This window comes from Purpureocillium takamizusanense, chromosome 4, assembly GCF_022605165.1.
Source record: "Purpureocillium takamizusanense chromosome 4, complete sequence".
In the NCBI taxonomy this organism is placed as follows: Eukaryota; Fungi; Ascomycota; class Sordariomycetes; order Hypocreales; family Ophiocordycipitaceae; genus Purpureocillium; species Purpureocillium takamizusanense.
Window position 1 is genome coordinate 1,988,435 of NC_063071.1, and position 25,447 is coordinate 2,013,881.

Sequence of the window (25,447 nt, forward strand, 5' to 3'; positions counted from 1 at the left end):
GACCAGACGTCTGCCGGCCTGTGCCGGCGGGCGACTTTTAATCTAGAAGAGTGTCGTTCACGACAGATGAAGGAGAAATCCGTACGAAGTACATGTAGCATGTAGCATATAGCATGGTTGGCGATCAATTCATACACACGCTCACACACATGTAGACCGCGCTCGCACGCTCGCACGCAGGCAGTAATAAAGCAGCCGTCGCATTGACACTCTGACGCGTCCCCACCGCGCCACGTCTGCCTTGTTGAAACGGATGCGAATCCATCTAATATAGTAGTAGACGAGGAGAAGAATAACGTCGTAATGCACCAACGTACACTGCGCACACATGCCCGCCCGCACACCCAACCGACCAAGGAGGCACACACACGACATGAGGAAAATCGTAGAGCAAGGGGAAGGAGAAGGGGAAAGGGCCAACGACGTAGGCCGGCCCTCCCATCCATCCGCGGGGAGGCGACGCGGTGCGGCGGGGTTTCTCGCAATACAATTGTTCAATGAGAGCCAAATCTTTTTTTTTCTGTTCACATCATCCATCATCCATTCATCTGTCCATCGAAAACGCGCACACCTTTGGCGGCAGGCCACGCCTAGCTAGCTACCTAGGTAATAAATAAATCCCCAAGCATCTTTGTTCTGGGGAGGGGGTGGGGTTCCTTCATGGAGACCGGAGCCCAGACACATGACCCCAAGAAAATGAGAGAAAGGTGTAGTTGGAGAGAGAGAAAGAGAAAGGAGAGAGACAGACAGACAGAAACCGCTAGGACGACAACAACGACAAAGAACAAAAGTGGAGGGAGGCTTGGGGCGGCATAACCTTTTTCTTTCGGCCCATTGCCAGGCCCCTCCCCCTCCCCCCTTTTTCGGCGGGACTGCTGGACCCCTCTTGTTTCATCCAAACGCATGAAAACTCGCCGACACAGCCCAAGGCGCGGCGAAACGACTGCGGAAACGCCCCCTTGTGTGTGTTTCGAACACTATCGCTCGAATCGAAGCCTTCAGATCCATTCCACCGACTTGACCCTTGCGCCTTCCACCGGGCTCCAATCCGGGAGGCGCTGCGGCGGCGGCGGGGGCCGAGCAGGCGGCTGCTGCTGCTCTCGAGAAGACGCCCGGCCCTTGCCCTTGTCCTTGGCCCTGTTGGCTGCCGCAGTGCCCATGCCCCTGGGTGAGTTGGAGGAGCCTTTGGGCGAGCTTCTCGGCGAGGGGGAGGAGGAGGACTCGCTCGGGCTGTAAACAGACGGGCTAAGCGTAATCTCCTCTCCGTCTCCTTCTTCCGTCCCTGCTGTCGCTTGCTTGTCCGTTGTGAAGGGGTTTGTGACTGCAGCAGCACCACCCTTGGTGTCCTTCTTCGCGATGCTCAGGGGAACGGGAGGTAATAACTTGTCCGCCTCGTCCGCGGGGGTCCCGGCGGTCGCGTCCATGTCTGTCCGTAGCGGAGGGAGGGGCGGCGGGGCCCGCTGAACGGGACTCATGTCCGTTGTGATGGCAAGCCCGTAGTTGCCGCTGTAGGCCGAGTCTCCCCGGTAGGGCGCGTCATAGTAGGATGTGACGGGGGGTATGTCGTTGATGTTGGACACGCGCAGGCCGATCTGTACCATCGCCGAGGACCCTGCCGAGAGGTCTCGCATGTGGCCCGAGGTACGCACGCCGGGAGGTGGTAGTAGCACGTCGTCAAGGCCTGCTGCAGCCATGGCCGTAGGAGCCGTACTTCCGGCGGCGGCGGTACCAGTGGCGGACCGTGTGACCGGATCGTACGCCGCGGCAGGTAGAATGTACGTGGACTTCACGTCCGGGACTTCTTGCCTGCTGGAGGGGAATATGCTATATGCCGCACTCGGACGTCGCGGTCGAGTAGCAGTAGGTGTTGCCGCGGTCGGCTCCGGCTCTCGCACGGCGGAGGAGGAGGACGCAGGGGTCAATGCGTCAAAGGGGTTTCTCAACACGTCCTCCGCATTGGCGGCTGTCTGTCGTGTGGGCGTTGATGGCCGGCTCTCGGTCCTCTTCTCCTCGATGTCTACGGCGTCCACGCGGTCTCCCGCCGCCAGTGGCTTGCCGTCAACCTGCGCAAGCCGGACTGGCGACACTGGAAGCTCAATCTGCTTGGTGTAGGTGGCGCCTCCAGGGGTTGAGGATCGCTTGCCTCCCGTCAGTGGCCGTTGGCGATCGAATTCGAAGTAGCCCCTGGGGCCGAATCTGCCCAGCCTCGTCGACCGAAGGGCAATGTAGAGCCCGCCAGATGTCAAGCCGGAAAGGTTGGCAGCGACAGTGGACGCCATGCCAAGCTCCGCCCGGTACTTCTGAACGTCGCTCGACGGGTCAATGTGAAGGCTCCAGAAGAAAGGCGTCATGATGGCCTGCTCCAGTATCAGTCAGGCTGTCCACATCCAAAGCTTACGCGGGCGCCGTCGATGAACTCACCAGGGTGATTGTGGCCAACAACATGTAGCACGCCATCCACGACGCCGCTATCCGCTCAGTCTCGCTGATGCCCGCGGTCCGGTATAACCTGACAAGCGTTATGATGCTCCCTATGAGGAGTACAGACGCAATAGTCGTCGTCAGGACAAAGCAGCCCAGTGCCCACCGCCGCACCAACCAGAACAGGCTCGCGAAGCAAAATTCGGGCGGCAACACGAATCGCGTGACAACGTAGGTTCCGATGAGCCCGACGACCACTATTGCAAGGCACACTGGGATGGTGTACCGCAGCCTTTGAGGGAAGGGGTAACGGCGAAGAGCCCGCTGGATGGTTTCGACTCCGAACACGAGCTGTATGTACGGAACGATGAAGAGCGCTATACCGCACACTCAGTAAGCAGCTACGCATTGAATCGAAGAGTCAGAAGCCAGCGTACCTGGGAGCATTGTCTGAGACACAGGCCGGCAGTCAAGGACCAAGAGCCCCTGAAGCCCATTGGACTGGGACACGGCGAAGATGATGCCCTGCACGATGATGCCGCAAGCCAGCACAAACGGAAACGTCTCGGCCGGGCCTATGAGGCCGAGCAACGACGATTTACTGCTTGCTCGTCAGGGACTCCCGTCTGGGTCGTTGCCGACAGGCTCGGGGAGCAGCTCACCTCAGCTTGAACCGCGAATCAGCCCTCTTGGCTGCGCTGTAGCAGTCCCAGAATATCCCAAACGCCAGGGCCGCGCCGACCAGGGCGTTGAAGCTCGCGAGGATGATAAAGGACGTCCGAACCGACTTTGACGCGGCGAATCTGAGCTCATTGATGACCGACGACGTCGTGTTCCCGCTAAACTGCCAGCCGCCCGTCGCATGCTCCGGCGTTGCCGTGAGGCCGACGACCTCTCGCACCAGCAGCCCGTGGAGAGCGCGGGCAGCAATGCGGCCCCAGCCGTCTTCAGCCATCACCTCGGTCGGTTCCTTACTTGTCCTCCCGTCAGTGATTCTGGCGTAGCTGGGTCCTCAGGGAGGTATTTGGCCGCAATTTATACAGGCATCAAGCCCCACGGCCAAGCCAGGTGGTTATATGCCGGCGGGTACCATCTATGCGATGCAATGTCAACGGCGGGTAGCGTTTATTACCGAGCAGTTCGACAATATATGAAGACGTTTCCGAGGGTGTGATGCCAGATCTTGCAACGGGTAGATTTCGTGTAGATGAAGGCGCAAAGCAAAAATACGGCAGGGTTGTGGCTCTCTGGGGAAGACCAAGTGGGCAGAGAAGGGCAGAGGGGGGGGGACACCAAGTAGGCAGTGACCCAAACTCGTGATCCCCGCCTCCATTAACACGTCCGGACGAAACAGGGTCTCTGCGCTCGGCCTTGGTATCGCGCCGGTGGCGACAGAGGGAGCCAGGAAGGCGCACTTGAGCAAGAGCGAGGCCAAGGAATTCAGAAACGACGCCTATCAGGGGTCGTGGGTAGCAGCGGGCGAGGTCAGGCACCGGGAGCTGTGCCTGGCGCGGACGGGCGGCTGGCGTGCCCTCCCCGTAGCGAGCAACGATTGACACCCCCCAAGGACGGCGGCGCATGAGATTCAGCGGCAAATGACAACCTTGGCTGCGTGGAATGGGCGCGGGAGTCGGAACAGCCGGAACATGGCCAGACAAGTCGAGCATCTGAGCGAGCTCGCTCGTGGCAAGGGTGTGGAGCGTCAGCGTCGTGGCTTTGCCTTCTCCTCGTCCTGCTGCTGCTGCTCCTCCTCCTCCTTGCCCATCCATGTGTCTGTCCCTGGAGACGGCAGCCAGCAGGGTTCTCCGTCTCCGTCAACCTGACGAGGCGTCTGACGGGCGATGGTGAGGTTTCCACCAGGAGAGGCGGACGTACATCCAGATGCACCTCAGGCCGTCACTCGTCCTAAGTATGGAGGGACTCGTGGATATGCCCCTCGTCGCCACCACTGGTGAATGCAGGCCATTTACATCATCAACTGCAGCCGGTACAGAGTCGAAAAAAAGGTCCAAGGCGTTTCCTCATCGGCTGCCACGCACGAGCTGGTCCGCCTCGGCAACGTTGGCAGACGGGGTATGGTATCGCCGACGATGATGATGCCTCCTCCTCCTGCTCCTCCCACGACGTCGCTCCCGCGGCGTACGGACAAGTTCCCGCCGCCGCAGTCATACCAGCGAGCGAGGCGGCGCTGGGACGGGCCTGAAGCATGGCGTCGGGAGCTTGAAGCAGTGATGCAACACGCTCGAGTTTCGAAAAGGGGGAGGTTGCACGTTCGAGCGACGGGTGGCGCTAGCCCAAAGGGGGCGGCGCGACGCCATCGTAGGCTGGCTGAAACCGCAGTTTCCAGCGACCGTCGGCAGCGGCAAAAGCCGAAACGCCACTGTCGACGTCTCGAAGGAGAGAAAAAAAGAACAGCGGCTATCGCTCTAGCCTTTTTCTCTTTGTTTCACACAGGCTGAGAGCTTGGGCTCGTGTTTCTGGTCCAGTAGCGCTTTGATTGCACGGGGGGTTTGACGTCGAGCTTGTTCTGTCGTGTAAGTCCTCTGTTCCCTTGTTTGCCAGCTCGGGGCACCGCCACCGTCTACCTGCCATCGACCTGAATGGCCACGAGTCTGTCGGTTCGGTCGTTTCTCGGGAATCTGCACAGCCCAGCCGTCGCTGGACGTACGGTACCGTAGCTGTGGTAGTCTTGTGGCGGTCGCGGAATCATAGTACAGTATCATGACTGCGTAGTGGCAAACATTGCCCTTCCGCTTGATTCACATCTTGGTACGGGTCGCATCGCCCGTCGCTGCCGCACCACACGGACCTCTCGCGTCATGCGCCGACACTCCTCCATGTCTAGCTAGCCATGAGAACAAAGCCTTGGTATCGTCGTGCCAGCGAGCATCACAAAGGGCGAGTGGCCGGCCAGCAATTTCAAAATGCGTACGACCGGCATCGCCAGTCGCGACCGCCGCGAAGCCCGAGGCCCTTCCCACCGCAGCAACTCAGAGCCACACGACTCGGCCGATAGCACGGGCTTGGGTCGGATGAACCTCATTCTAGCCCCAGTGCAGGTCGGTGCCGGTCTAGAGTCTAGACCCCCGTGTCAGTGTGTCACCATACTCGGTCGGTCCACCGGGCCCGTCCCGGTTGTGTGGGGCACCTTATGCGGTGCCGATACTACCGAGACGGTCCCTCAGGGTTCGGGACGCGGTGGCACAAATCGCCGGGGTCCTCGATTTTGACATGTCACAATGTCATGACCCAGGGAGAGCTTCCCCGTATGACGAGGCGGGCTACCGGCTTGCCTCCCGAACCAGACCATGGCTGCCCCGAAGGGACATAAGAAGCGACTGCTTGCCATGCATCCGGAAAAGTAAGTCGTCGTCATCAACAGGCCTCTCTACCCCGGGCCCTCAGGCCAGTGAGGACAGACCCTGAACCCTAACTAGTAGGTCGCAACGGTCGGCATCAAAGCGCATTGCATCCGGAAGCCTTCCGATTCCTTGGCGGGATTGCGTGCTGGTCTCCCTCTCCAGTCGACTAAACAAGGTCGTGATCGAGAGTTGCCAACGGCCACCTGGCACGGTCGACGGCGGACTAGGGGCGATATTGGCCGTGAGCCCTAGCTGAAGCCAAGCCGAAAGCCAAAAGCCAAAGGCCAACGGCGAGAGGGGGGCGAGACAACGCACGTGGCAGACCTCAAACGGCGGCTTCTAATATGGCCTTGGGCAACAAGACATGACTTGCCCGGTAGGTAGGTAGGTCGGTAGGTGGAGAGATGGCGGGAGCTAGGAGTAGTAAGTCATGCCACATCCGTGGGCCACCAGCCGGCGAGGTCCCAAGGCCTTCAAGGCAGGCAGGTATGGGCATCAGCCGCTCACGATACAAGCGTCGACTCTGCGCGGCGACTTGTCAGCACACAGCCAGTCCAGCATAGCCGTCGTCACCATCGCCTCGTATCAGCCACAGGGTGAAGACGGGAGGGGACAGGCGGGTGAGGACGGAACCATCCGAGTCCCACCAGAGTCCGGAGTTCAGCTGATGCCACAAACTCGAGTCGCGTCGACGTCATCTTCACGCCAACATGTTGGATGGCGCAATGTGACCGGAAGTGGGACGCAACCCCCCGCTAAGAACTGTGCGTAGACGCTCGTACGTCACGACTGCAACGCGTCGGGGCCGGGCGTGCAGAAGCCGCCGCCGGGCCATTGGTGCCTCGGTCGGGAAAACCGCAGAGTGCAAGGCAAGGAGCGGCCCGTGTACGTACTGTATGTATGGCGATTTGCCCCATTCCGGTCGGGGTCGTCCAAAGGTGATGCTGATGGGGGCGAAAGGCCGCATGTGTGTCGGAGGCAAAGGTCCGCCCTGGCAGGTCGACGATCTCGATGGCCGTAGCACGGCGATGAGCCTACGGCGCCGCTACTGGCTGGAGTGGACGGACAGCGGGTACAGGTGATGGTGGCGGGCACTGGGCAAGCGTTAAAGGCAGGGTACCTTTAATAGGCGGGCAGGCAGGGCAGCGGTCCAGGCCACTGCACGGGCGCCCCTGGCACTCTGTAGGTACCTCGCCGCGCTGTGAACCGCTGCGTCATTGCTGCGCATCGCCCCGCCCGCCCGATAGTGCTCGCAGAAGCAGCTGGCGTCTGCTGTCGTTGGTTCCCTGCAGGCGCCCTGTACGACTTCCCTAGGTTCGTAACCTCCCGTTCACTGCGCGGTCCAAGTGCCCCGCGCCTGTCTGTGGCTTGCAGGCAGCGCCGCTGTGGCTGTGGCGCCGATTTGCCTTTTTCGGCCTGGCGGACCAATTGGCCATCGGCTTTTCGCCCGCCATCTGCGAAAATCTGTCTGCAAATCGATGTCCGTACGTAGTTGATGGGCCTTTGGGAGATGGGGAAGGGCCTGGGCCTCGAACGCCGTCAACGCGCGCAATAGACTGGGTCCCCCCAGCCCAAGGAGATAGTTACATAATAGTCCTACCCACGGACACGCGTGTCATCCGCTCAAGGCAAGGCCTGCGGCGGGCAGAGTTGCTGCTGGTCTGTTTTCTACGTCTCTTTCTGTCGTGCTGCAAAGCCCCTACTGTGAAGCGGCTCGCGGGTATCTGTCAGTGACGTCACCGGGAGTTGACAGACTCCAAAGAGTCAACACAACACACTTATCGATAGGAAGGCTGTTCGTTACACACGGTTCCCACGTCGTAGGAGGCACGCAGTACCAACGCCTTGGCGGACCTCTCTGCTCTCAAAGAGGTACTCCTCAGACAGGTAGGACCTACTAAGGTAAGGTAGGTAGGTATCCACCTGCATCCGCCTCCGTCCGCATCGATGCCGCCATGTTAGTAGTTACTACCTTGGCTTGCCTTGGCCCACCTCCCGCCATCTTGCAGGACCCAGACATCCAGAGAGCCGCGTGAGCTTGTTTCTCGCCCCCCTGCCAACGAGTGAGCGTCAGTAGTAGTAGGTACGTAGGTAAGTAGTTTATTAGCTTTTCCCTGCGGGCGGGCTCCGCTACCGGCCGGCGAGTCTCCCTGCCCACCCCCCGCCCGCAACGGAGCAACGTTCCCGGTACGCGACGCCTGCTAGTACTTCGTAGTAGTAAGTTGGTAGTACTTCTCCGCAGAAACTCGCGTCACCTCCAGGTCATGCCGTTCGATGACGACATGGCTCTCTCGATCTGCCCCCAAGCAAGATTCACATGTCGTCGTCGTCCGCGACTGCCATGCTGACGAGGCACGCCGCGCTCGTGGTGCCTGAGCCCAACGCTATATAAGACTCGAGCGCCATCTCCGTCACCCATTCCCCTTCTCCTCTTCTCTCCATCCCACATCAGTTCATCAACATACATCTAACAAACCAAACAAACTTTCAAACAACCCCCCACCAAATCACAATGGATTCCATCAAGCAGGGCGCCAACTACGTCTCCGAGACGGTCCAGAAGGCCGCTCAGGGCACCTCCAAGGAGGCCAACAAGGAGGTTGCCAAGGACTCCAACGCCCCCATCGGCACTCGGTATGTTCATGCCACGGAGTCGTTCAGACGGGACAGAACTCAGTACTAACGTGCACCAGCGCCTCCGCCGCCAAGGACGCCCTCGGTGACAAGGCCAGCGAGTCCAAGCACGACGCCAAGGCTGAGGCCCACAAGCAGCAGATCTAAGCAGCTCATGCCGACTCACGAGTACGGAATGAGGTGACGGCGACCTGTCGTGTTGGTGTTGGACGGGAGGAACGAAAGAGCAGTTGTAATGATTGCGCCACAAATACCCCTAAATAGCTCCCAATCCATTGGTATCGACAAACTTGTACTTTTGCCCGTGTGACCCATTATTACCTGTGATACCGAGCATCATCGCACTGTACCTTTTTTTTTTTTTGTGAAGCGTCATGTTACACCCTTCTTACACGAGGGAGTGCCTACTCAGACATTCTTTTTCGCTGCTCGCGCGGCAAACGCGCTAGAAATGTCGCTGAATCCGTACCACGCGGCGTAGAGGGGGATAAAGACCCACAGCATGTTGAAGAAGACGAGGTACACCCACATGTACATGAAGTTGCTGCCGTCAAGGTTGATGTTGCCCGTCAGCCACTCGGGGCAGAACGTCATGAAGCCGCCGTACAGCTCGCACGTGGCCAGCACGATCATCCAGACGCTGGCCTTGGGGTCGCGGCGCGCGATGAGGTAGCATATGTACACGGCGAGCGGCCCGTCGAAGAAGACGGTCAACAGCTCGAGGCTGATGACGCCCTGTGGATGTAGAGTCAGCACACACTCTCAGGGAAGAGAAAAGAAGATGTTTGAGCGACAGCGATGTGCCGCCAGCAGCCGAGCCGATCAAACCGGGAGGTGGATTTATCGTACCAGATCTGCACCAGCCCAGCGGCGGTCCGCGCGCGCATACACCATCCACAGCTGCGCAAAGGGGTTCGCCCCGCCGGCCTGGGGCCCGTAGATGCGGCGGTCCTCATGGCCGAGGAAGTTGTACGGCGTGGGGACGAGCGACGCGAGGTCGGCGATGGGGGAGGACGAGTCGCCGGCTTCGAGGTAGGAGAAGAAGCAGTGGTAGAGGAAGCTACCCTCGAGGATAAAGTGGCACAGGGCGTCGGCGAGGTGCCAGATGAAGAGGAAGCGCAGGGCAGCCGAGGTGGCGGGCGCGAGGACGGCGCGCGACGCGGTGTAGGCAGCGAGGACAATAGCGACGGTGGAGAGGAGGGAGATGATGGTGGTGGTGTCGAACAGGTCGGGCGGGAGGGAGGACGCGTCAAAGGCCATGGCGGCGGCGGCGGTGGTGTTGGTTAGTGGCGACTCTGGTTTGGCCGTCGTCGTCAGGTTGTCAGTGTCGAAGTCGAAGTCGAAGCCGTCTCAAGCTGTCCATTCGCTTTCAAGACGGACGGGGAGCGCCAGGGGTAGCTCGGGAGATGGGGAAACATGGGAGCTCAGCGAGGATGGCATGGGGTGCGGGCGGCACCTCTACGGTGAGGCGGATGGATCCATGGATACCTGCGCTGTCCAGCTGCCAGTCGCTGTGCCGCAGTGGGGCAGCCTCATCTCAGCTCCTCAACGCGCTCACGGTTTCTCGTGAAAGTCGACAATCAATCAATTATGCCACGGCTGGCACGGACGGGAAAAGGAAGAAAGATCAGGATGCGATTCAGGCAGAGGGAATGTTGCAGCAGGCAAAAGAGCAAAAAAGAAAAAAAAGAATCGACAGAGACAGGATTCGAACCTGTGAGGCCGAAGCCATATGATTTCTAGTCATACCCATTAACCACTCTGGCACTCTGCCCTAGAGGTGATGAGTACACCCGTAGCGGGGTCCCATGCTGATGGAAAAGATGGCGCAATCTTTTACTATCAAGGCTCTGCATTTTCTAGGCTAGTTTAGGCGGCAACCGGCGGGGCCGAGTGGGGCCGGGCTCCCGGATCCGATGCATGGCGGCCGGCCGTGTGCAACATGGAGCACAACGTCAGAGCATTAGAAGAAATGAGCACGGAATCCCGTGAGGTTTTATGTGTGCTTCTCTCTCTCTCAGGTAACTCGCTGACCCATGCGCCGTTGGCATACCCTTGCCATGTTCATCTGCGCGTCTATAAAAGACTCGGGCGATTCTCATCGGACGAGGCACAGAACACACCGCCTCCCAGCGCCGTCCCCTCCTCCCCCTCCTCCTCCTTCTTCCTCATCTTCCGTTTCTTCCTCCTTCACCGCGACACGACCGCGTACCACAGCAACCCCAGCACCGCGCCCGCCACAATCGCCACCGGGGGCCGCACGCCAAACCACGCGCCGCCGACGTAGCTCCCCGCCGCGACGGCCGCCCACCAGGGCTCGTCCCCGAGCGCCGCCCCGGCCTGCGCCCCGGCGTCCACCCGGCCCATCTGCCACAGCCGGTACACCGCCGTGAACACCAGCCCCACAGCCCCGGCGTTGACCCCGCGCAGCAGCGACCGCACCCACCGCCGCCCGCGCGCCGCGCCCCAGACCCCCGTCATGGCGTGCACCAGCACCAGCCCGGGCAGGAAGATGCCCACGAAGCCAATGGCCGCGCCCGCCAGCCCGTTGCCGCCGCCGCCGCCGCCGTTTGTGCCTCTTCCATGTCCATCTCCATACTTGTCCTGCCCCTGCCCCTGACCCTGACCTGGACCGTGATGGGCGTGGGCGAGCCCCCCCAGGTACACGGCAAAGTTAAAGTTGGGCCCCGGAAACGCCTGGATCAGCGCCAGGCCGATGAGGAAGTCGCGCGGGCTGACCCAGCCCTCGGCGACAATGTACTCGCGCAGCAGCGGCACCACGACGGGCCCGCCGCCGAAGATGACGGTGCCCGCGAGGTACATGTTGGCGAAGAGGCGGAAGAGCAGCGGCTGCGCCGGCTTGAGCGCGCCGCGCGCCACCATGACGGCCGCAAAGGACGCGAAGAAGGCCGCCGCGAGCGCCAGCCCCGTCTTCCAGCTCGTGTTGTGGAGGCGCCGCCCCGGGGGCACGACGCGTGGGGGCGGCGGCTCCTCTCCCTCGTCTGCTTCGCCTTGTTCCCGTCGGTGTTGCTGCTGCTGCTGCTGCTGTTGATGTTGATGGCCCAACTCAGTCTCCCCAGGGTCCGCGTCCGTCCCCCCTCCTCGGCTCCTCACCCTCCTCCACGCACCCGCCTCGTACCGCAGCGGGCGGTGCACCCACCTATAGTCGTGCGCCACGGCCGCCGCGCCCGCCAACGCCATGAGCAGCGGAAAGTACCACAGCGCGTTGTGCAGCAAGCCCGCCGCGGCGGCGAGGAAGACGAGCGCGCGGCTGAGGCGGTCCGTGATGGCCTGCCCGGCGAGCTGCACCGCCGCCAGCGCGATGATGCCCACCGTCGCGGCGTTGAGGCCCGACAGCAGCGCGTACGCCGGCCCGGGGAGCGCCTCGCCGACGTTGGACACGCCCACTGACAGTGCGTACATGCCTGCCGCGCCGGGGAGGCTGCCGCGCCGATGTCAGCCGGAGGAGAACAATACATGTAATGGCCGTGTGGAGTGTTACGGCCCCTGGGGGGTCTTGGCTCGTACGGACCTCCAGATAAAGAAGCCAGCCACGGCGGGCACGAGCCCTAGATGCAGCAGCAACACGCAGTACAGCATCTTGGTGCTCGCCGGTCCGGACAGCGCCTGGCACACGCTGAACAGCTCCTGGTACTGCCCGTGGCATCAGCGTGAAACTGCTCCCTCCCATTCACACACGCCTCGTCTTCTTCTTCAAAGGCAGGCAGCACTCACCACCTGCTCGTCCACCCACCCGAGCTTCGTCACAAACTTGTCGTAAAACTACGCACGCACGCCCATAGTCAGCTGTTGTGTTTGCCCACTGTTGCTATTTCTTCTTCGCCTGCCCTCAGTCGTCCGTTTCGGCAGCGACGCCGTCCGGTCCCGGCCCCACACACGGCGCCGCGTGAAGCCGGACCGGCCGGCCGAACCGGCCCGCCCTGTACTGAGCGGCCCAGACAGAGAGACAGCCAAGATACGGGGGCAAAGCAAAGAAAAGGCAAGAAAAAAACTCACAAGCTTGAAATGCACGGGTGGCCCGCCAAACGCCGTCAAGCCCAGGTGCCATGTCTCGCGCACTGTCGTCCACAGCCGCGCGCCCAAGTCCGTCGTCGCACCGGCTGTTGGAGAGGGCCGCGACGACCGGTGCAGCCGCAAGTGCGAAGGAAGACGCTCCAAGCGGCGCAGCAGCCATGGCGGCAGCGCGCGGAGCCCTTGCCCGACGGTCATTGCGTCTCAAGTCCCTCCTCCGTCCTTGTCTCTATCCGTCGCCCAGCCTGTCTTCTATCTACTCCGTAATTTACGCGCCCTATCTCTCTTGGTCTCCCTGTGTCTATCCAGCCGGGCGGCGTCCGTATTACTTTTCCTAGAGGGGTGGGGGAGGAGGGCGGTGGTGCGCGATCCTCGTCGGCAGCCATGCAGTGGTTGATGGACGGACGGATGGATGTATGAATGGATGGTTGCTTGGCTTGGGGGACAGTCTGCGGCAAAAGTCGCGGTTTTAATACTCCCAGCTCGATGCGCGCCCGTAGCACCGTTCACCAACTTCCTGGACCATCGCTTCGGCTCGTCGGGGAGGCAAGCCATTCCAGGGCCCAATTGCGCCATCGCCAGGCCACACGGAGGCCGCGCTTGAACCACTTGTGGCTTGGTGCCAAGCGTGCTACTGTTCGCCTCGTCAGCGCGGTGAGAGAGTAACGGACATGAACGATTCAGGAGCATGGTTGCTCGGTCGTTGCTTCTGCTACTATGCGCAAGACGGGACTTGTGGCGCGCACATGAGCCTTTCCTCCTCTGCGTGTTGACATGGCCGGTTCTAGATGAAGTAAAGATCTAGATAACTAGCCACCATCCGTAAGTATCAAAGACGCCATAAGTCACAGCAGCACCCGCCGACACCAACGCCTCGAACAATGCGACACGCCCCTACCGTTTACCGCCTGCGCGTCTACTTGTCCCACTCCTTGAACCCCTTTTGCTTCTGTCTCGTGTTCCAGCCCAGCTTGCCACTGATGCTGTTGACCCAGTCCTCGCTCCGCCGGCCCTCGGCCTGTACCGACGCAAAAGGATAACGGCTGGCGCTGATTGTGACATAGTCACCGCGCTGCAGCTCGACGCGCTCGCGCCCGTCGAAGCTGGCCCAGGACGCCGTCCGCGCATCGTACGGCACCCCCACACGCAGCACGATCGTGTCCGGGAGCACAATGGGCCGAAACGACAGCGTGTGCGGGCAGATGGACGTCACCAGCATCACCGGGTTCTCCGGGTGGCATAGCGATCCGCCCGCCGCCAGGTTGTAGGCCGTCGAGCCCGTCGGCGTCGAAACGCATATGCCGTCGGCGAGCACCGACGTGAAGTGCTCGTCGTCACCGAAGATTTCAGTATACGACATGGCTGCGCAGTCACTCATCAGTCTCGCTTCTCGCGTCCTGGACCGGACGCCATGACTTACTTGGATTGGGTCCCCGATCCACCACAATCTCATTCAGAATCTCAAACGTCCCGTCTGGCCGGTGCGTGTGCGCGTCTTCCCTCTCTTCACCGATGAGCTCCTCCACGAGGTCCCTGCGGCTGTGGCGCTCTTCTTCGTCCTCGTCAGAGTTCTCGGGCGACAGTTTCCTTCTCCTGACGCTCCTCATCACGGTACCCTCGAAGCGTAGCCGCAGGCTCACCGTCACGCCCTTGGTAAAGGCCGATGTCAGGATGGGCTTGTACTCGGCAAAGTCAAATTTGGTAAGGAAGCCAAGGCTACCAAGCGAAAAGCTCAAGACGGGCGGCACGATGCGCTGAAACAGCCAGCTCGCGTATAGCACGGTGCCGTCGCCGCCGAGCGTGATGACAAAGTCAAAGGTGTGCGGCCTCGTCTTGCATATTTTCTCGTCCCAGTAGCGCAGGCGATGCGATAGCGATGCGCGCGCAGCAGCGACATCATCGCCGCCGCCGCCGCCGCCCCGCCGCTCCGCGTGCTGGTGGGCAACCTCGTCGAGGAGGCCGGCAACGTCAAACTTCTTATTGGTGCGGAGCTTGTCCTCGACGTAGACGACGTACTCGACGTCTCTGTCGGCATCGAGGAGCCAGCGGGTCAGCTCGCGGGTCTTGGGGACGAGGTCCTGGTCGTAAATCTTGGTGATGAGGAAGATGGTCTTGACGTTGATGCGGATGCGCATGGTGCTCAGCCGCCTGCTCAGCTCGCGGACGCCCCAAGCCATGTCGCTGAGCTGCTTCTTGGTGAGCATCCGGCTGTGCACCTCGTCGCGGGTCTGTGTGAGGTCGAGCTCGGACATGGTCTTGGTCATCTCGCGGGTCCAGGCCTGCTGGTCGGGCTGGCCGGTGACGTCCTTTTCGAGGCTCGTAGGGTCGACCATGGCGCGGGAATGCCGGCGCTCGTGCTTGGGCTCGACGAGGGCGTCGAGGTCCTTGTCCCGCGCGAGCCTAGCGCTGCCATTCTCGCTAGCATAGTCCGTGGCGTTGGCGACTTTGGGGTGGGCGAGAAAGTGCCGGTCGTCAGCATCCCCATCCTTGTTCTTGGAGCGGCGCTGGGAGGCGAGGAATTGATGCACGATGCACTGGTCGCGGCGGTTGTTGGTACGCACGGCGACGGGCACGGCGGCCTCGGAGGACACGAGGGAGCTCTTGCGGCGGTAAGGGTTGCCCGGGTCGAAGGTGACCTCGAGGGCGTTGGAATCCTCCTCGCCGCCACAGTCGTCTGAGGGTCCGTCGGCGGCGTCGAGGACAAAGGTAGCATGCTTCTCATGGCCGCGCGCCTTGGGGGGGTCGGCGTCTGGCCCGTCCATTGCGGCGGCGCAGCAGCGTTATGTTACCGTTTCGGTTGCGTCGATGTTTGCGCGGGCCGCGAGATGTTTGTGCGATGCGATGCGATGCGATGCGGGCAGGGATAGATCTGGATGGCGATGCCCGCCTATGCGCGTCCACCAGCAGTAGTCGCTCTGCACGTTGGCAATGCAGCTCCCGGTCGAGTCGGAGTCGTCGTATCTCGTGCGGACCGAATCGTTCGCAGCACTCGACTGCAACCCTTTGGATGAAGAGATGCAAAGTGGATGTGCGGAAGCCACGGCACGGATGTCTGTTATTAGCTTGTCGAGGCCGCGGCTAGTTGGGAGGCGTGCGACGCAGCGGCTTCACCCAGCAAGTGGCCTGTGGCTTCCGAAGGTTAAATCGAGACGCGGGGCGAGGGGAGCTTGGAGGGGCGACGATGGCGGCGGTAGTGGCGGACGGATTGGCGTCTCTGGTTCCGACTAATAAGTTTCATGGCAGTCACGGAGAAAATGGCTCCATGTCAGCGCCTTGCTCTCTCACAGTGTTTAGCGCACACGCCAGTGATGCGGTTCTGACGCCCGCCATCTTTACACGCTATCCCTCTTTTTTTGGTCTCCTCGAAGCAAGTTCAAGCGCTGGATTCCACGGCTGGAACGTCTGCCCGAGCTCGAGTGCGGCAAAGTGGAGGTGCCTGGGCCGACATGCTCGGTTGACGTCATGCGTCTTGTCCTATATACCTAGGTAGTTACTGTACAACTACCGATAGGGCTCCGTTCCAATGTGTGATAAGGCAACGTTTAGACTAACGGGGCAGCTACTCCCGCGTGCACCTTCCCTTGGACGACGTCCACCGCACTCTGTATTTGCAAAGCAGCCTGCGCGGCATACCTCTACTGGTACTAGGTACTAAGATGCCTAAATACATTTACTTCGTACGAAGTAGGCTATGGTTCAGATTCCCCAGCTCCTCAGGGTGAACATCGACCTCCTCTCGACCAGACACCACCCCCCTTTGCATATCAAATCACCACCCCCCATCGCCAGCCCGTCCTGGCAACCCTCGCAGCGAGCACGCCCGTTGTGCCCGCAAGCAGAAAGGCCCCGGCATACGCCTTCAGTCCCGCCAGGCCGTTGGGGCCCTCGAGGATGGCCCCGGCAATCGGGGCGGCCGCAAGTCCGCCAATAGACGCCCCCAAGTTCGTGATGCCGTTTCGGTACCCGATCTCGTCAAGCGGACACTCATGTCCCACGAGCGCCAGCAAGAGGGCAATGTAGGCCCCGGAAAACAGACCGAACAACACTGCAAAGGCAATGGTGCTGCCCATGCCTACCCCCGGTATCCACAGGGCAAGGACGAGGACACCACCCACGTACGACATCACGATGAAGACGTTGAACCGACCCAGTCTGTCTCCAGTAAATCCAGACACAAGGCGACCGACGAGGCTGTGCTGATGGTCAGAGGCAGAGAGCCCATCTTCTTCACAGACAGCCCACTCACCTAGAGCCGTTGAAAAACGCCACCAAATTGTTAGCCATCGGTTTGGCAAGGCCGGCTCGGATCGCCGCTGTCGGGAGGAAGCTGATGGGCGTGTAGTGACCGAACGGTACCAGAGACAACCCCACAAGAAGAAGCACGAATGGTAACTCTCGAAACGGTTTCGCCATGAGTCTCGTGTTGAGTTGGCCTCTCTTCGGGATGCCTTGCCTAAGTCGAATAAAGACGTTCGCCACGGAGAGCAACGCCGCAATGAGAAACGCCCCGATCCGCATCGCCCATGCGTAGCCGGCGCTGCTAATCAGCCTGCTGAGCATGATGGGCAAGACGACGCCACCGACGCTGGAACCCGTCGCCAGCACGCCGAATGCGAGGCCGCGGCGACGGTCAAACCAACCGCTGACACAGCCGATGGTAGAGAGAAAGATGGCGGCAACTCCAAGCGCGCTACAGACACCCTGTGACAGCATGAACTGGTAGTACCGGGATGATATCGAAGCCATCATCAGCCCCACGACGTGCAGGAGCGAGCCCACCATCAAGAGCGGCTGCGGCCCGTGCCTGTCAAAAATACTACCGATTATGGGACCGAGCGCCGACATGAGGAAGAACTGCAATGCTGGAATCCAGGCAATCTGGCTCGCCGTATATTCGCGAAGCGGGCCCGCCTCGTAATACTCCTGGAATATGCCGACACCTGTCCTCTCGTTGAGAAGAGCCCTCCACAGCGCAGTGGTCGAGCCCAGGCACAGACTCACTATTGATCCAGCCATAGCTGCAAAACGAGACACACCAAGCACCCAGGACGACTAGCCAGGCACGAGTGCCGCCGTCGACACCGATAGCGCTCGAATGGTCCGCAATGTCCTCGTTCGCACTGGTACACGAGTCCTCATGAATACGTTCAACCGTCTTTTCATCACAAGTAGCACCCGCCCCTGGTTCTTCGTCAACATTATCGGCATGTTTATGGGGCTGGTCCATAGAAGTGTACTCGATGGCGTTGCTGCATGACGATGTAGTGTCTTGATCAGGGGTTCGGTGAGCGCTCTTGTGAAGCCTCCGCTCGCACTTGTCCATGGCCCTTGTACTGGGTATGGACGCAACGGTCCAAAGGCCACGGTCACATCTGGCAACCGTACGTGTCGAGTAAGGTGTCGTGCCCCTTTTCCTTAAAGCCTGTGAGGCGATCAACATTCGCTCTCTCGGAGATACGAGGGCCATGGAGCTCTCCCGCTACCTTCCCCTCTTCTTGAAATGATCATGTCTACTCTGTCCCTCGGCTCGCCTTTTCGAACTTGAACGCTTATGTCCGATTGGTGGTCCCCGCCGTGTTGGGTTGTCGCGTGAAGGCTCAATGGCGGAGGAAATCGGCCAACAAATTCTACGATCCAGCCAACGCAACAAGTTCGAGTGGCAGAACGCGTGTCGCGTCCCTCGCTTGCCGAAGCTCGGGCACCTAATAACGGAAGTAAAATGAATACGGCTCGACACTGGCAATGAACCGTAATGGTACGTCGACTGCTAGTACCCACTCTCTTGAAGTACAGAGTGATAGCAGAGCATGATCAGGGGAAGGGGGGGGGGGGGTTGTACAACGTTCCTATATTGCTCGGCCGGCGTATGATGCTACGGCAGACGACCTTTAATATATACTGCCAGGAAAGCCGCGGGGGGGGGGGGGTATTTGTCAAGGTGCGAGCCAGCTCCGGGTGAACCGACAGAGGAGAGAAGTCATGGAGCATGAGGACAGTCGAGTCTACGGGGAAGGGGTTCAAAACTCGTCTCAACAGGCCGAGTCCCAATATTTATGTACGCGAAACAGACTTTCCGTAGCACTGGTGTAAGACGAAGAAAATCCCATGGAAAAAGCCCCTTACCAAATCATCCAAGGCAAACAGCATCCCACAAAAGACGATGCCGTCTTGTCGGTGGCTCGAGGGAACGAACATCGGGGTGTAGGGTAGGTAGCCCGCGCGCTACCGTGGTCCGATGCCCGATCGTCCAACCTCCGACACCCGGCGCTCCGGAGCCGAACCCACTCCGCTCACTCATTTGCACGCCTACACGTCTACACGTCGTCACGACTCACTCGCAAAACCCTTCCCGCTGCACATGCTCAGAGGAATTGGCTCGCCTCAAGACGCTGACACGATGAAACACCTTATCCTCGTCGGGGCATGCTACCTCGACACCATCCTCAAGTAAGCAAGCAAGCACCCAGATCACGGGGTGCTGCACCGCCGACATCATCATCATCATCATCATCATCACCATCATGCCCGCTGATATGGTGTGCCAGCGTCCCTCGCTACCCGGAGGAAGACGCCAAGCTTCGGGCCACGGGCGTCAAGGTCCGCCGCGGTGGCAACTGCCCCAACTCGCTCGAGGTTCTGCAGCAGCTCCTCGGTGAGCGCGAGCATCTGCGCCTCTACCTCGTCTCCTGCCTGCCCGACCGCGCCTCTCCGGCGGCTGAGCGCGTCCTGGCGTCGTTTGGTGCCGACTCCAAGGTCGACTTTCGCCATTGCATATACCGTCAAGGCCACGCCGAGGCCGCAAGCAGCTACATAATCCGCAGCCACCGGTCCGGCAGCCGCACCATCGTCAACTACAATGACCTACCTGAGATGACCGCGACGGAGTTTGCCCGCATCGTCGCCAGCTTCGGTCCGGACGGCGACACCTGGTGGCACTTTGAGGTGAGGTCGACAGACACATGAGGTGGCCCTGGGCATGGCTCCGCTGACAAGGGCTCGTGTGCCTCGACACCAGGGTCGCATCCCCGACACGACCATCGAGTGTGTCCGCCTCTTGCGCCGCTCCCTGCCCTCAGCCACTGTCAGCGTCGAGGTTGAGAAGCCTGGCCGAACTGCCTGGTCGAACTAGCCGCCGAGGCTGACGTCGTCTTCTACTCCCGCTCCTGGGCCGAGGTACGCGAGCGAGCCCGCTGCCCTTGTTCCCCGGGATTGGTTTACTGAAACACCAACAATCCCAGAGCCGCGGTCACCAATCTGCGGACGCATGTCTCACCAACGAGCAACGACGCCCAGGGTACGCCGCGCGACTGCTTGACTAGATCGACCCTGCGTCAGCGTTGCTTCTTTGCTGACTGAGACTGGACGCCCGCGCAGATCTTTGGCCTTGTGCACCTGGGGCGCGCAAGGCGCCGCTGCCCTGTCTGATTCATCTGGAGGGTGCCTCCGATGTCCCGTCGATACGCAACCGGGAGAAATCCAGGTCGTTGAGTGAGTACCGAGTTGCACATGTCGCCTGCACCCATTCTCATAGCCGTCCACGGCATGAGTCGCTTGACGAGGTCATCAAGGCCGGTGCAAGCTCGTAGCTCCGAGCTGACGTACCTGCTGACCTCGTGGAACAGTGCGATAGGGGCTGGCGACACCTTCAATGCGGGGATGCTGTATGGCTTGGCGTGTCGGACGACCTCGCAGCCCCTCCCAGAAATCTTGGCTTTCGCTGTGAGACTCGCCACACTCAAGGTCCAGCGTGAAGGCTTCGACAACCTCGCCGCAGACCTTGAGGCAAATCGCCGTGTTCTGTAACCCGAGCCTCCGCGAGATAGGGCCTGGCTTCCTCTCCCACTGGTGCTGAGACTTGCGGATTGAAAAAGCCTCGGCCGTCCATGCTGCTCACAGCACCGCCCGGCTGTATTGATAAGGAAACGGCTGCATGAGGCGAGAGCCAGATTCTTGAAGATCTGGCGTCTCGCCCTCCACGGTATCGGTCTTGACGACGAGAGAGCCGCCAGCTTCTGCGATAACTCGGAAACCATCACGAGGCGTCAGGCGTCACGACCAGCAGAACATTCCGTGACTGGGTAACCAAACATGCGCCCAACCTCGCAAGTCGCTTCGTCCCGAACTCTGTCCCTCTATCAGCCACGCCGCGCAGCTTCCGGGATCTTGGCGAATTGTAGGGTTGCAACTGGCCGGGGGCTTCAGTATCTGCACGCTCTGTCCTGCAGTCATGGCGCCTGGGAATGTCGCGCACAGCACTTTGGCCAGACGACGTTTCGCGGCTTAGGGCGACCGAGACTACCCACGGAGAGGGGCTGTCACAGGCTCTTGCGAAACCCTGGCATGCAGAAGCACTTGTGTCTGCTGTCTGCCGAAGAAGCTGCACAGCAGTCACTTGACGTCTTGCAGGGCCGGCACAAGGGTCTGCCTCGGCCGCCGCGAATCTGTCTTGCTGCCAGTGTATCCAGCTCTTCCACTTGTGCGTCAAGTCTCCTTCCTCGGCGCCCCAGGCCAGGACTCGCGTCGGAATTGACGTCCTTGGTCTGAGTGATATGCCGGGGAGTAAGTTAATATGGTCACTCGTTTCCGCCAGGCTCCCTGGCGAGGAGTGGACATGGGGTCTTGGTTCTCGCTCGATATGCAACAAGGCATGACGCGAAATCGCAAAGTGAGGACAAGTCGGGCGTTACAAACGGCATCACGTTTCTTTGTTTAGGCACACTCTCTCCGGCCCGCGTCCGACATGCATCATCGGCAATGGTTCGTGGGCACTTGTCGCCGCACCACCGTGCCGCAAATATCTTTTCGGTTTCGGCCGCCCGTACTTTGTAGCGTACTTTGCTGATGGCATGATGGGGCTGCTGTCGCCGCCCAATCGCAAAGGAGGGGGCGTTGTCATATGGACCTCCACAGCCCCCGTGTGCCGTCCTTCTTCCATCAGAGAATCGTCGTCGACCAGGGGCGGCAGGTCGTGACTGACTCTTTGGGGGCGCCAGAGAATATCCCGCTGTTCGGTCACGTCTGCTTGGCTGAACGCAGGTGATCAAGACACTGAGATGCTCGTTGCGGGTTTGACACCAGGCATGCACGTAACTAGTGCGTAACCGGACGAGAAAACGCCGTGTTGTGGGCTTCTGTAACTCGGTTTCCAGATCTCGACACGAGTCACCAACTCCCCTGCCGTAACTTCACTCCACCCCCACGCCTGGACGGACGCCATGGGAGATCCGTACGTGCTTTCAGCAACGCCACTCGGGGACACCGCACAAGGAAAATGTGAGTTGGGCAGAGTGAAAATGCAGTACTGCACTTCTTAAGTACAGTAACAACACACTCCTGGGCAAGCATGAGACGACGACTTCCGGACGAGGTACGTACAACTTACGAGGAGTACATGCGTCGTGGAGCGGCTTGATGTACTAGGTCCCCCATATCTTGGACCTCCAATCCTTGTTGGACAAGGCAGGAGTCTGTCGAGCGCAACGTGACCGAGATCGCTGCGGGCTCAGCTCCGGTCGACGTGGGTATGCTACGCCCCATGCCCACCGATATGAGTCTAGTTTTGGCCGTCCCTGTTTCCTCACCCTCAACGCGGAGAATCAGGTCCCAACTCACGAAGCCTTGCGAGGGTGGAGGGCCCTGGCGCCGGGCCTTTGGGCCGTGTTCAGCCAATAACGGCGTCGTGGTGCAGTCAGCGAGCAAGGAGGGGTGACGGATGGAGGTGTGCGTTGATGGAACCACAGGGATGGACTCCAATGGCCCCTGCAAGAGCGTCAAGGTTCAGCTGCATTTTGCAGCATTATCGTTGTTGGCACAGCGCAGCCTGGATGCCTGTCGTCCTTGAGCAGAGCCCAGGGCATCGCGGTTGCTTGCTTGTGCGTCAAGAACCGGGACTGGACACGAAAATGCCAGCTCCCATCAAATCAAATCACTTCGTCTCAGACGCTGGGAACCGAGAATTGATCCAACCCATGGCGCGCGCGCGCACACACGTGAAGTTGCATGAGCATTTGCCAAGTTGGAGCAGAGGTACAGTGCTGTAGCTGTTCGCCCGCGGCATCACAGGCGTGTCGGGCCCAAAGGGGGCGTGTTGGTCGCGCTTTGTCGTGGCCAGCTAGTGCTGTGCCATCCTTGCATCCGAGGAACGCAGTCTTTGTGCTGTCGGGGCCTCACCTCACTCGTGTTTGACGCTTTTGGAACACTTGGGGGAGGGGGGCGTGCGCCAGCGAAAATGGGGCCAGCCCTTGGTGACGGTGTGCTCGGCCCAATCCCTTGGCGTTTTGCTAGGGCTATGCAGATAATCAAATCGTTGCGTCAGAAAGCACGGCTGGCGGCGTGTGAGACTGCAACCACCATTGACCTGCGAGGCGGATCAATTGAGGCGCCGCCCTTTGATATGGGTGTTTGCTTTCTTCACCCTTGGCTTCTGTCGATCTGACGGTTGCCCAAAGTACATACATACTATTTGCACCATCGTGTTTGAGTCAGCAAGGGGCCGCATCAGGGCACATCCGGGACCTCGTTCGCTGGCTCTGATTCACCCTTGTATGTTTCACAGTCATCTAACAGATCAGCCTCTCACCACGAGAGCATGCTTGGCCAAGTCGCGCAAGAAATCGTCGCGTTCCAAATCGACGTCTGCTGCTGCAAGACCCAGCAGCAATCGACGACAACGGAAGAACATCCTCGGCGACAGAGCCAAATTTGAATGCAGGCTGTCTCTCGGTGCCTGTCTGGGCCATGGCGTGATGTTGCGTGCCTGCCAACAAGCTGCACTGCCCTGGGCTTATTTGTCGGCGGCATTGCGCCGGGAACAAATGTCGCGCTCCATGTTGGCGCGACGCAGCGGCAGTAGAAGAAGCACGGTCGCCTGGGTCCTTGGCCGGTCGGCCACAAAGCCCCTCCGTGTTGGCGGGGTCGTCTGTCATCGACTGACTGCCTGAACACGCAGACCCGATATTGACCTCCTGACTCGAGGCATGGGGCAAGCTGACGGGCTGGTGCAAAGGCAGGGAGGGGAGGCGCGAAGTGCGCCGTCCCGTGAGCCCAGAATGCAAAAAGGAAGCCCGACTGGGATGAGTACGGGCTTGCATGCATCAAGAGACGGCGACTGGGCCGGATGTGGACGTTGGAGGGTTGTCGTCGTTGGCCCGGAGAGCTGCAGGATTGCTGACTGGAGGTCAAGACCACGACGACGCCGGGGAATGTGTTCGCGGGCATACTCGATCCGGGCAGCCGCGGGCGATCAAAACGGACAGTGAGAGGGCGGCAGGGAGAGAAGGGCCGGGACTCCCGCGAGGGTTCCAGCCGTCGGTCCTACCGTTCCGCGCCGCTGGCTGTGACCCGCCGACATGACATGGCACGGCGGACCCGCCTTTCCCGGTAGTAGAGTTGATCTCTCGCGTCCGTCCGGTGACCTGTGTTAGCTGGTGCGTCCCTTGGCTGCGGCGCGGCACCGCGAGAGGTGCATGCGTGGCAGATGGGTTTTGGGTGGAGGGGTGGTCAATAGGTTTCAGCACCGACAAGCCGCTACTCACAATGTACCAGACGAAGCGCGGGAACAACTAAGTGACACTGCGGTGGCCAAACGAACAGGCTCTTAGCGACGATCACATGGCCAGATGCCTCCCCATCCTCCATTGCCCAGCCAGTCAGTCAGCCAGCGTCAGCGGGCTCTTGTGTGGCACACGGAGCGTCGTGCTCACAGGTCGCCAATTTTGCCGCATCAAGCTTGAGCTGGTGGCCGGCGTGGCGGCCGCGGCGAGTTCCGCCACGCGTTGGATGGCAGCGCTTGGTGGATGTGGAGGTGACATCAATGGCGGACCCCCCCCCTCTCTCCGTGAAGCGGCCGACCGACGGCTGGTCTGAGCAATTGTCGCAACAACTGCCTTGGAAAATGGCTGACCCAGCAAACAGGGGCCAGACAGGTCCAGTACTAAAATTCAATGCGGGCGACCAGACCATTTGCATCGTCTGCGCATAAGGGACGGAGAGAAAGAGAGAGACCATTGCGAAACGCATGGGTCCATGCCAATCCGTGTCTCCTTGATCAGGACATTCCGTTTGTGCAGGTAGTTTGGGCGGCACCGAACCGACGTCCCCACCTGAAGTCCCTCTGCCAGTGTCTGAAGACGGGGGGATAGGGGGGCTCGAGGGCAGTCGAAGACTCTAAATGCATGAGAGCCGCCGGGTGGTGGAGACCTGTGTAACCGACCGTGGCATCCTGGGACCATGCTGCTGGGCATGCGACATCGGGACAGAGGGTCGGGCCAAACAGTTGTCGATGACGAGACAGGGCGAAGGAGCGCGGGACTTGCGCAGTGGCGCCTGTTGAAAGGCTGATGAGTCGCATTGCGCTCGTAGTGGAGCGACCAAGTCGTCCAGACGGCAGCCGCTGGGGCTGCCGGAATGCCATGCCGGCACTGCTTTGATATTTTTACCCTCCGGAGGAAAGGTGGGATGCGGGTGCACAGCCATCCATGCCGGGGCTGACCAGGGACAAGCGCCGCAGTGTGCTGCCTCTGCATCGCTGGGGGTGCGGGGGAGGATGCGAGTGTGGTGTGGTGGTGGTGGTAGCGGTGATGGTGCTGCTGCACAGAGTAATGTACCTTGCTACCTGCCCCATCGACTCCGTCCTGTGGCTCGAGGCGGTTGGGACGCGAAGAGAGAGAGAGAGTGACGCCGCCAGTGGCGCGCCAGCACCGGGGTCCAGGTTTGCGTCCGTGTGGTGGTGGGTTCGGGGCGGGCGGGCGGACGGATGGGTGGGAACACCATTCACTTGCTGGTCTGTTGGCGATGCCGGCTGGGTCACGGAGCGCCCGGTGTGAGCGGCGCTGGAATGGCGGTTTGAACTTGCTCGATGTGCGCGGACGGATCAGCGGGTGGCTCGTCGGCACGGCCATGGTGAGACCGACCGAGAAGCGATGAGAGGGAGGGAGGGAGGGAGGGAGGGCAGGGGGGGGGGGGTGGAGAGCGGGCGCCTCGTTGAATTGAGGCTGCAA

The 25,447-nt window shown here is 60.6% G+C and overlaps 8 protein-coding genes and 1 non-coding gene across 9 annotated transcripts; 3 read left to right on the plus strand and 6 right to left on the minus strand.

The window, feature by feature from the left end:
- Positions 1–220: 220 nt before the first annotated feature.
- On the minus strand, positions 221–3,411 carry JDV02_005249 (uncharacterized protein). Its single transcript, XM_047986529.1, has 4 exons — positions 3,084–3,411; positions 2,859–2,996; positions 2,422–2,798; positions 221–2,357 (listed from the first exon to the last, which is right to left on the minus strand). Exons 2-4 carry the CDS (start codon positions 2,866–2,868, stop codon positions 999–1,001), a joined length of 1,746 nt encoding a protein of 581 aa, XP_047842511.1. The 5' UTR covers positions 2,869–2,996; positions 3,084–3,411; the 3' UTR covers positions 221–998.
- A 2,802-nt stretch (positions 3,412–6,213) lies between these two features.
- On the plus strand, positions 6,214–6,555 carry JDV02_005250 (uncharacterized protein; the record flags this gene model as incomplete). The annotated part of the gene is made up of 1 exon (XM_047986530.1): positions 6,214–6,555. One exon carries the CDS (start codon positions 6,214–6,216, stop codon positions 6,553–6,555), a length of 342 nt encoding a protein of 113 aa, XP_047842512.1.
- An 869-nt stretch (positions 6,556–7,424) lies between these two features.
- On the plus strand, positions 7,425–8,706 carry GRG1_1 (Glucose-repressible protein). The gene is made up of 2 exons (XM_047986531.1): positions 7,425–8,417; positions 8,477–8,706. Exons 1-2 carry the CDS (start codon positions 8,296–8,298, stop codon positions 8,562–8,564), a joined length of 210 nt encoding a protein of 69 aa, XP_047842513.1. The 5' UTR covers positions 7,425–8,295; the 3' UTR covers positions 8,565–8,706.
- Positions 8,707–8,779: 73 nt separating this feature from the next.
- Positions 8,780–10,075, minus strand: JDV02_005252 (uncharacterized protein). Its single transcript, XM_047986532.1, has 2 exons — positions 9,267–10,075; positions 8,780–9,152 (listed from the first exon to the last, which is right to left on the minus strand). Exons 1-2 carry the CDS (start codon positions 9,675–9,677, stop codon positions 8,826–8,828), a joined length of 738 nt encoding a protein of 245 aa, XP_047842514.1. The 5' UTR covers positions 9,678–10,075; the 3' UTR covers positions 8,780–8,825.
- Positions 10,076–10,110: 35 nt separating this feature from the next.
- Positions 10,111–10,191, minus strand: JDV02_005253. The gene has a single exon. It is a non-coding gene; the product is annotated as a tRNA-Ser (tRNA).
- A 416-nt stretch (positions 10,192–10,607) lies between these two features.
- Positions 10,608–12,647, minus strand: JDV02_005254 (uncharacterized protein; the record flags this gene model as incomplete). The annotated part of the gene is made up of 4 exons (XM_047986533.1): positions 10,608–11,859; positions 11,920–12,071; positions 12,153–12,200; positions 12,435–12,647. 4 exons carry the CDS (start codon positions 12,645–12,647, stop codon positions 10,608–10,610), a joined length of 1,665 nt encoding a protein of 554 aa, XP_047842515.1.
- A 204-nt stretch (positions 12,648–12,851) lies between these two features.
- On the minus strand, positions 12,852–15,805 carry JDV02_005255 (NAD(+) kinase). Its single transcript, XM_047986534.1, has 2 exons — positions 13,870–15,805; positions 12,852–13,811 (listed from the first exon to the last, which is right to left on the minus strand). Exons 1-2 carry the CDS (start codon positions 15,209–15,211, stop codon positions 13,366–13,368), a joined length of 1,788 nt encoding a protein of 595 aa, XP_047842516.1. The 5' UTR covers positions 15,212–15,805; the 3' UTR covers positions 12,852–13,365.
- Positions 15,806–16,213: 408 nt separating this feature from the next.
- On the minus strand, positions 16,214–17,772 carry JDV02_005256 (uncharacterized protein; the record flags this gene model as incomplete). The annotated part of the gene is made up of 3 exons (XM_047986535.1): positions 16,214–16,640; positions 16,696–17,389; positions 17,451–17,772. 3 exons carry the CDS (start codon positions 17,770–17,772, stop codon positions 16,214–16,216), a joined length of 1,443 nt encoding a protein of 480 aa, XP_047842517.1.
- Positions 17,773–18,772: 1,000 nt separating this feature from the next.
- Positions 18,773–22,385, plus strand: JDV02_005257 (Ketohexokinase). Its single transcript, XM_047986536.1, has 4 exons — positions 18,773–18,896; positions 18,995–19,743; positions 19,824–21,542; positions 21,599–22,385. Exons 1-2 carry the CDS (start codon positions 18,808–18,810, stop codon positions 19,410–19,412), a joined length of 507 nt encoding a protein of 168 aa, XP_047842518.1. The 5' UTR covers positions 18,773–18,807; the 3' UTR covers positions 19,413–19,743; positions 19,824–21,542; positions 21,599–22,385.
- The last annotated feature ends 3,062 nt before the right edge of the window (positions 22,386–25,447 follow it).

Bases quoted from the DNA above. Each gene is read 5' to 3' on its own strand.
- JDV02_005255 (XM_047986534.1), bottom strand. From the start codon at position 15,211: ATGGACGGGCCAGACGCCGACCCCCCCAAGGCGCGCGGCCATGAGAAG. The intron at 13,812-13,869 runs GTAAGTCATGGC...GTGACTGCGCAG, and splicing joins GGATCGGGGACCCAATCCAA to CCATGTCGTATACTGAAATC.
- JDV02_005249 (XM_047986529.1), bottom strand. The intron at 2,358-2,421 runs GTGAGTTCATCG...ATACTGGAGCAG, and splicing joins TGTTGGCCACAATCACCCTG to GCCATCATGACGCCTTTCTT.
- JDV02_005252 (XM_047986532.1), bottom strand. From the start codon at position 9,677: ATGGCCTTTGACGCGTCCTCCCTCCCGCCCGACCTGTTCGACACCACC. The intron at 9,153-9,266 runs GTACGATAAATC...CTACATCCACAG, and splicing joins GCTGGGCTGGTGCAGATCTG to GGCGTCATCAGCCTCGAGCT.
- JDV02_005257 (XM_047986536.1), top strand. From the start codon at position 18,808: ATGCTCAGAGGAATTGGCTCGCCTCAAGACGCTGACACGATGAAACAC. The intron at 18,897-18,994 runs GTAAGCAAGCAA...ATGGTGTGCCAG, and splicing joins TACCTCGACACCATCCTCAA to CGTCCCTCGCTACCCGGAGG.
- GRG1_1 (XM_047986531.1), top strand. From the start codon at position 8,296: ATGGATTCCATCAAGCAGGGCGCCAACTACGTCTCCGAGACGGTCCAG. The intron at 8,418-8,476 runs GTATGTTCATGC...AACGTGCACCAG, and splicing joins AACGCCCCCATCGGCACTCG to CGCCTCCGCCGCCAAGGACG.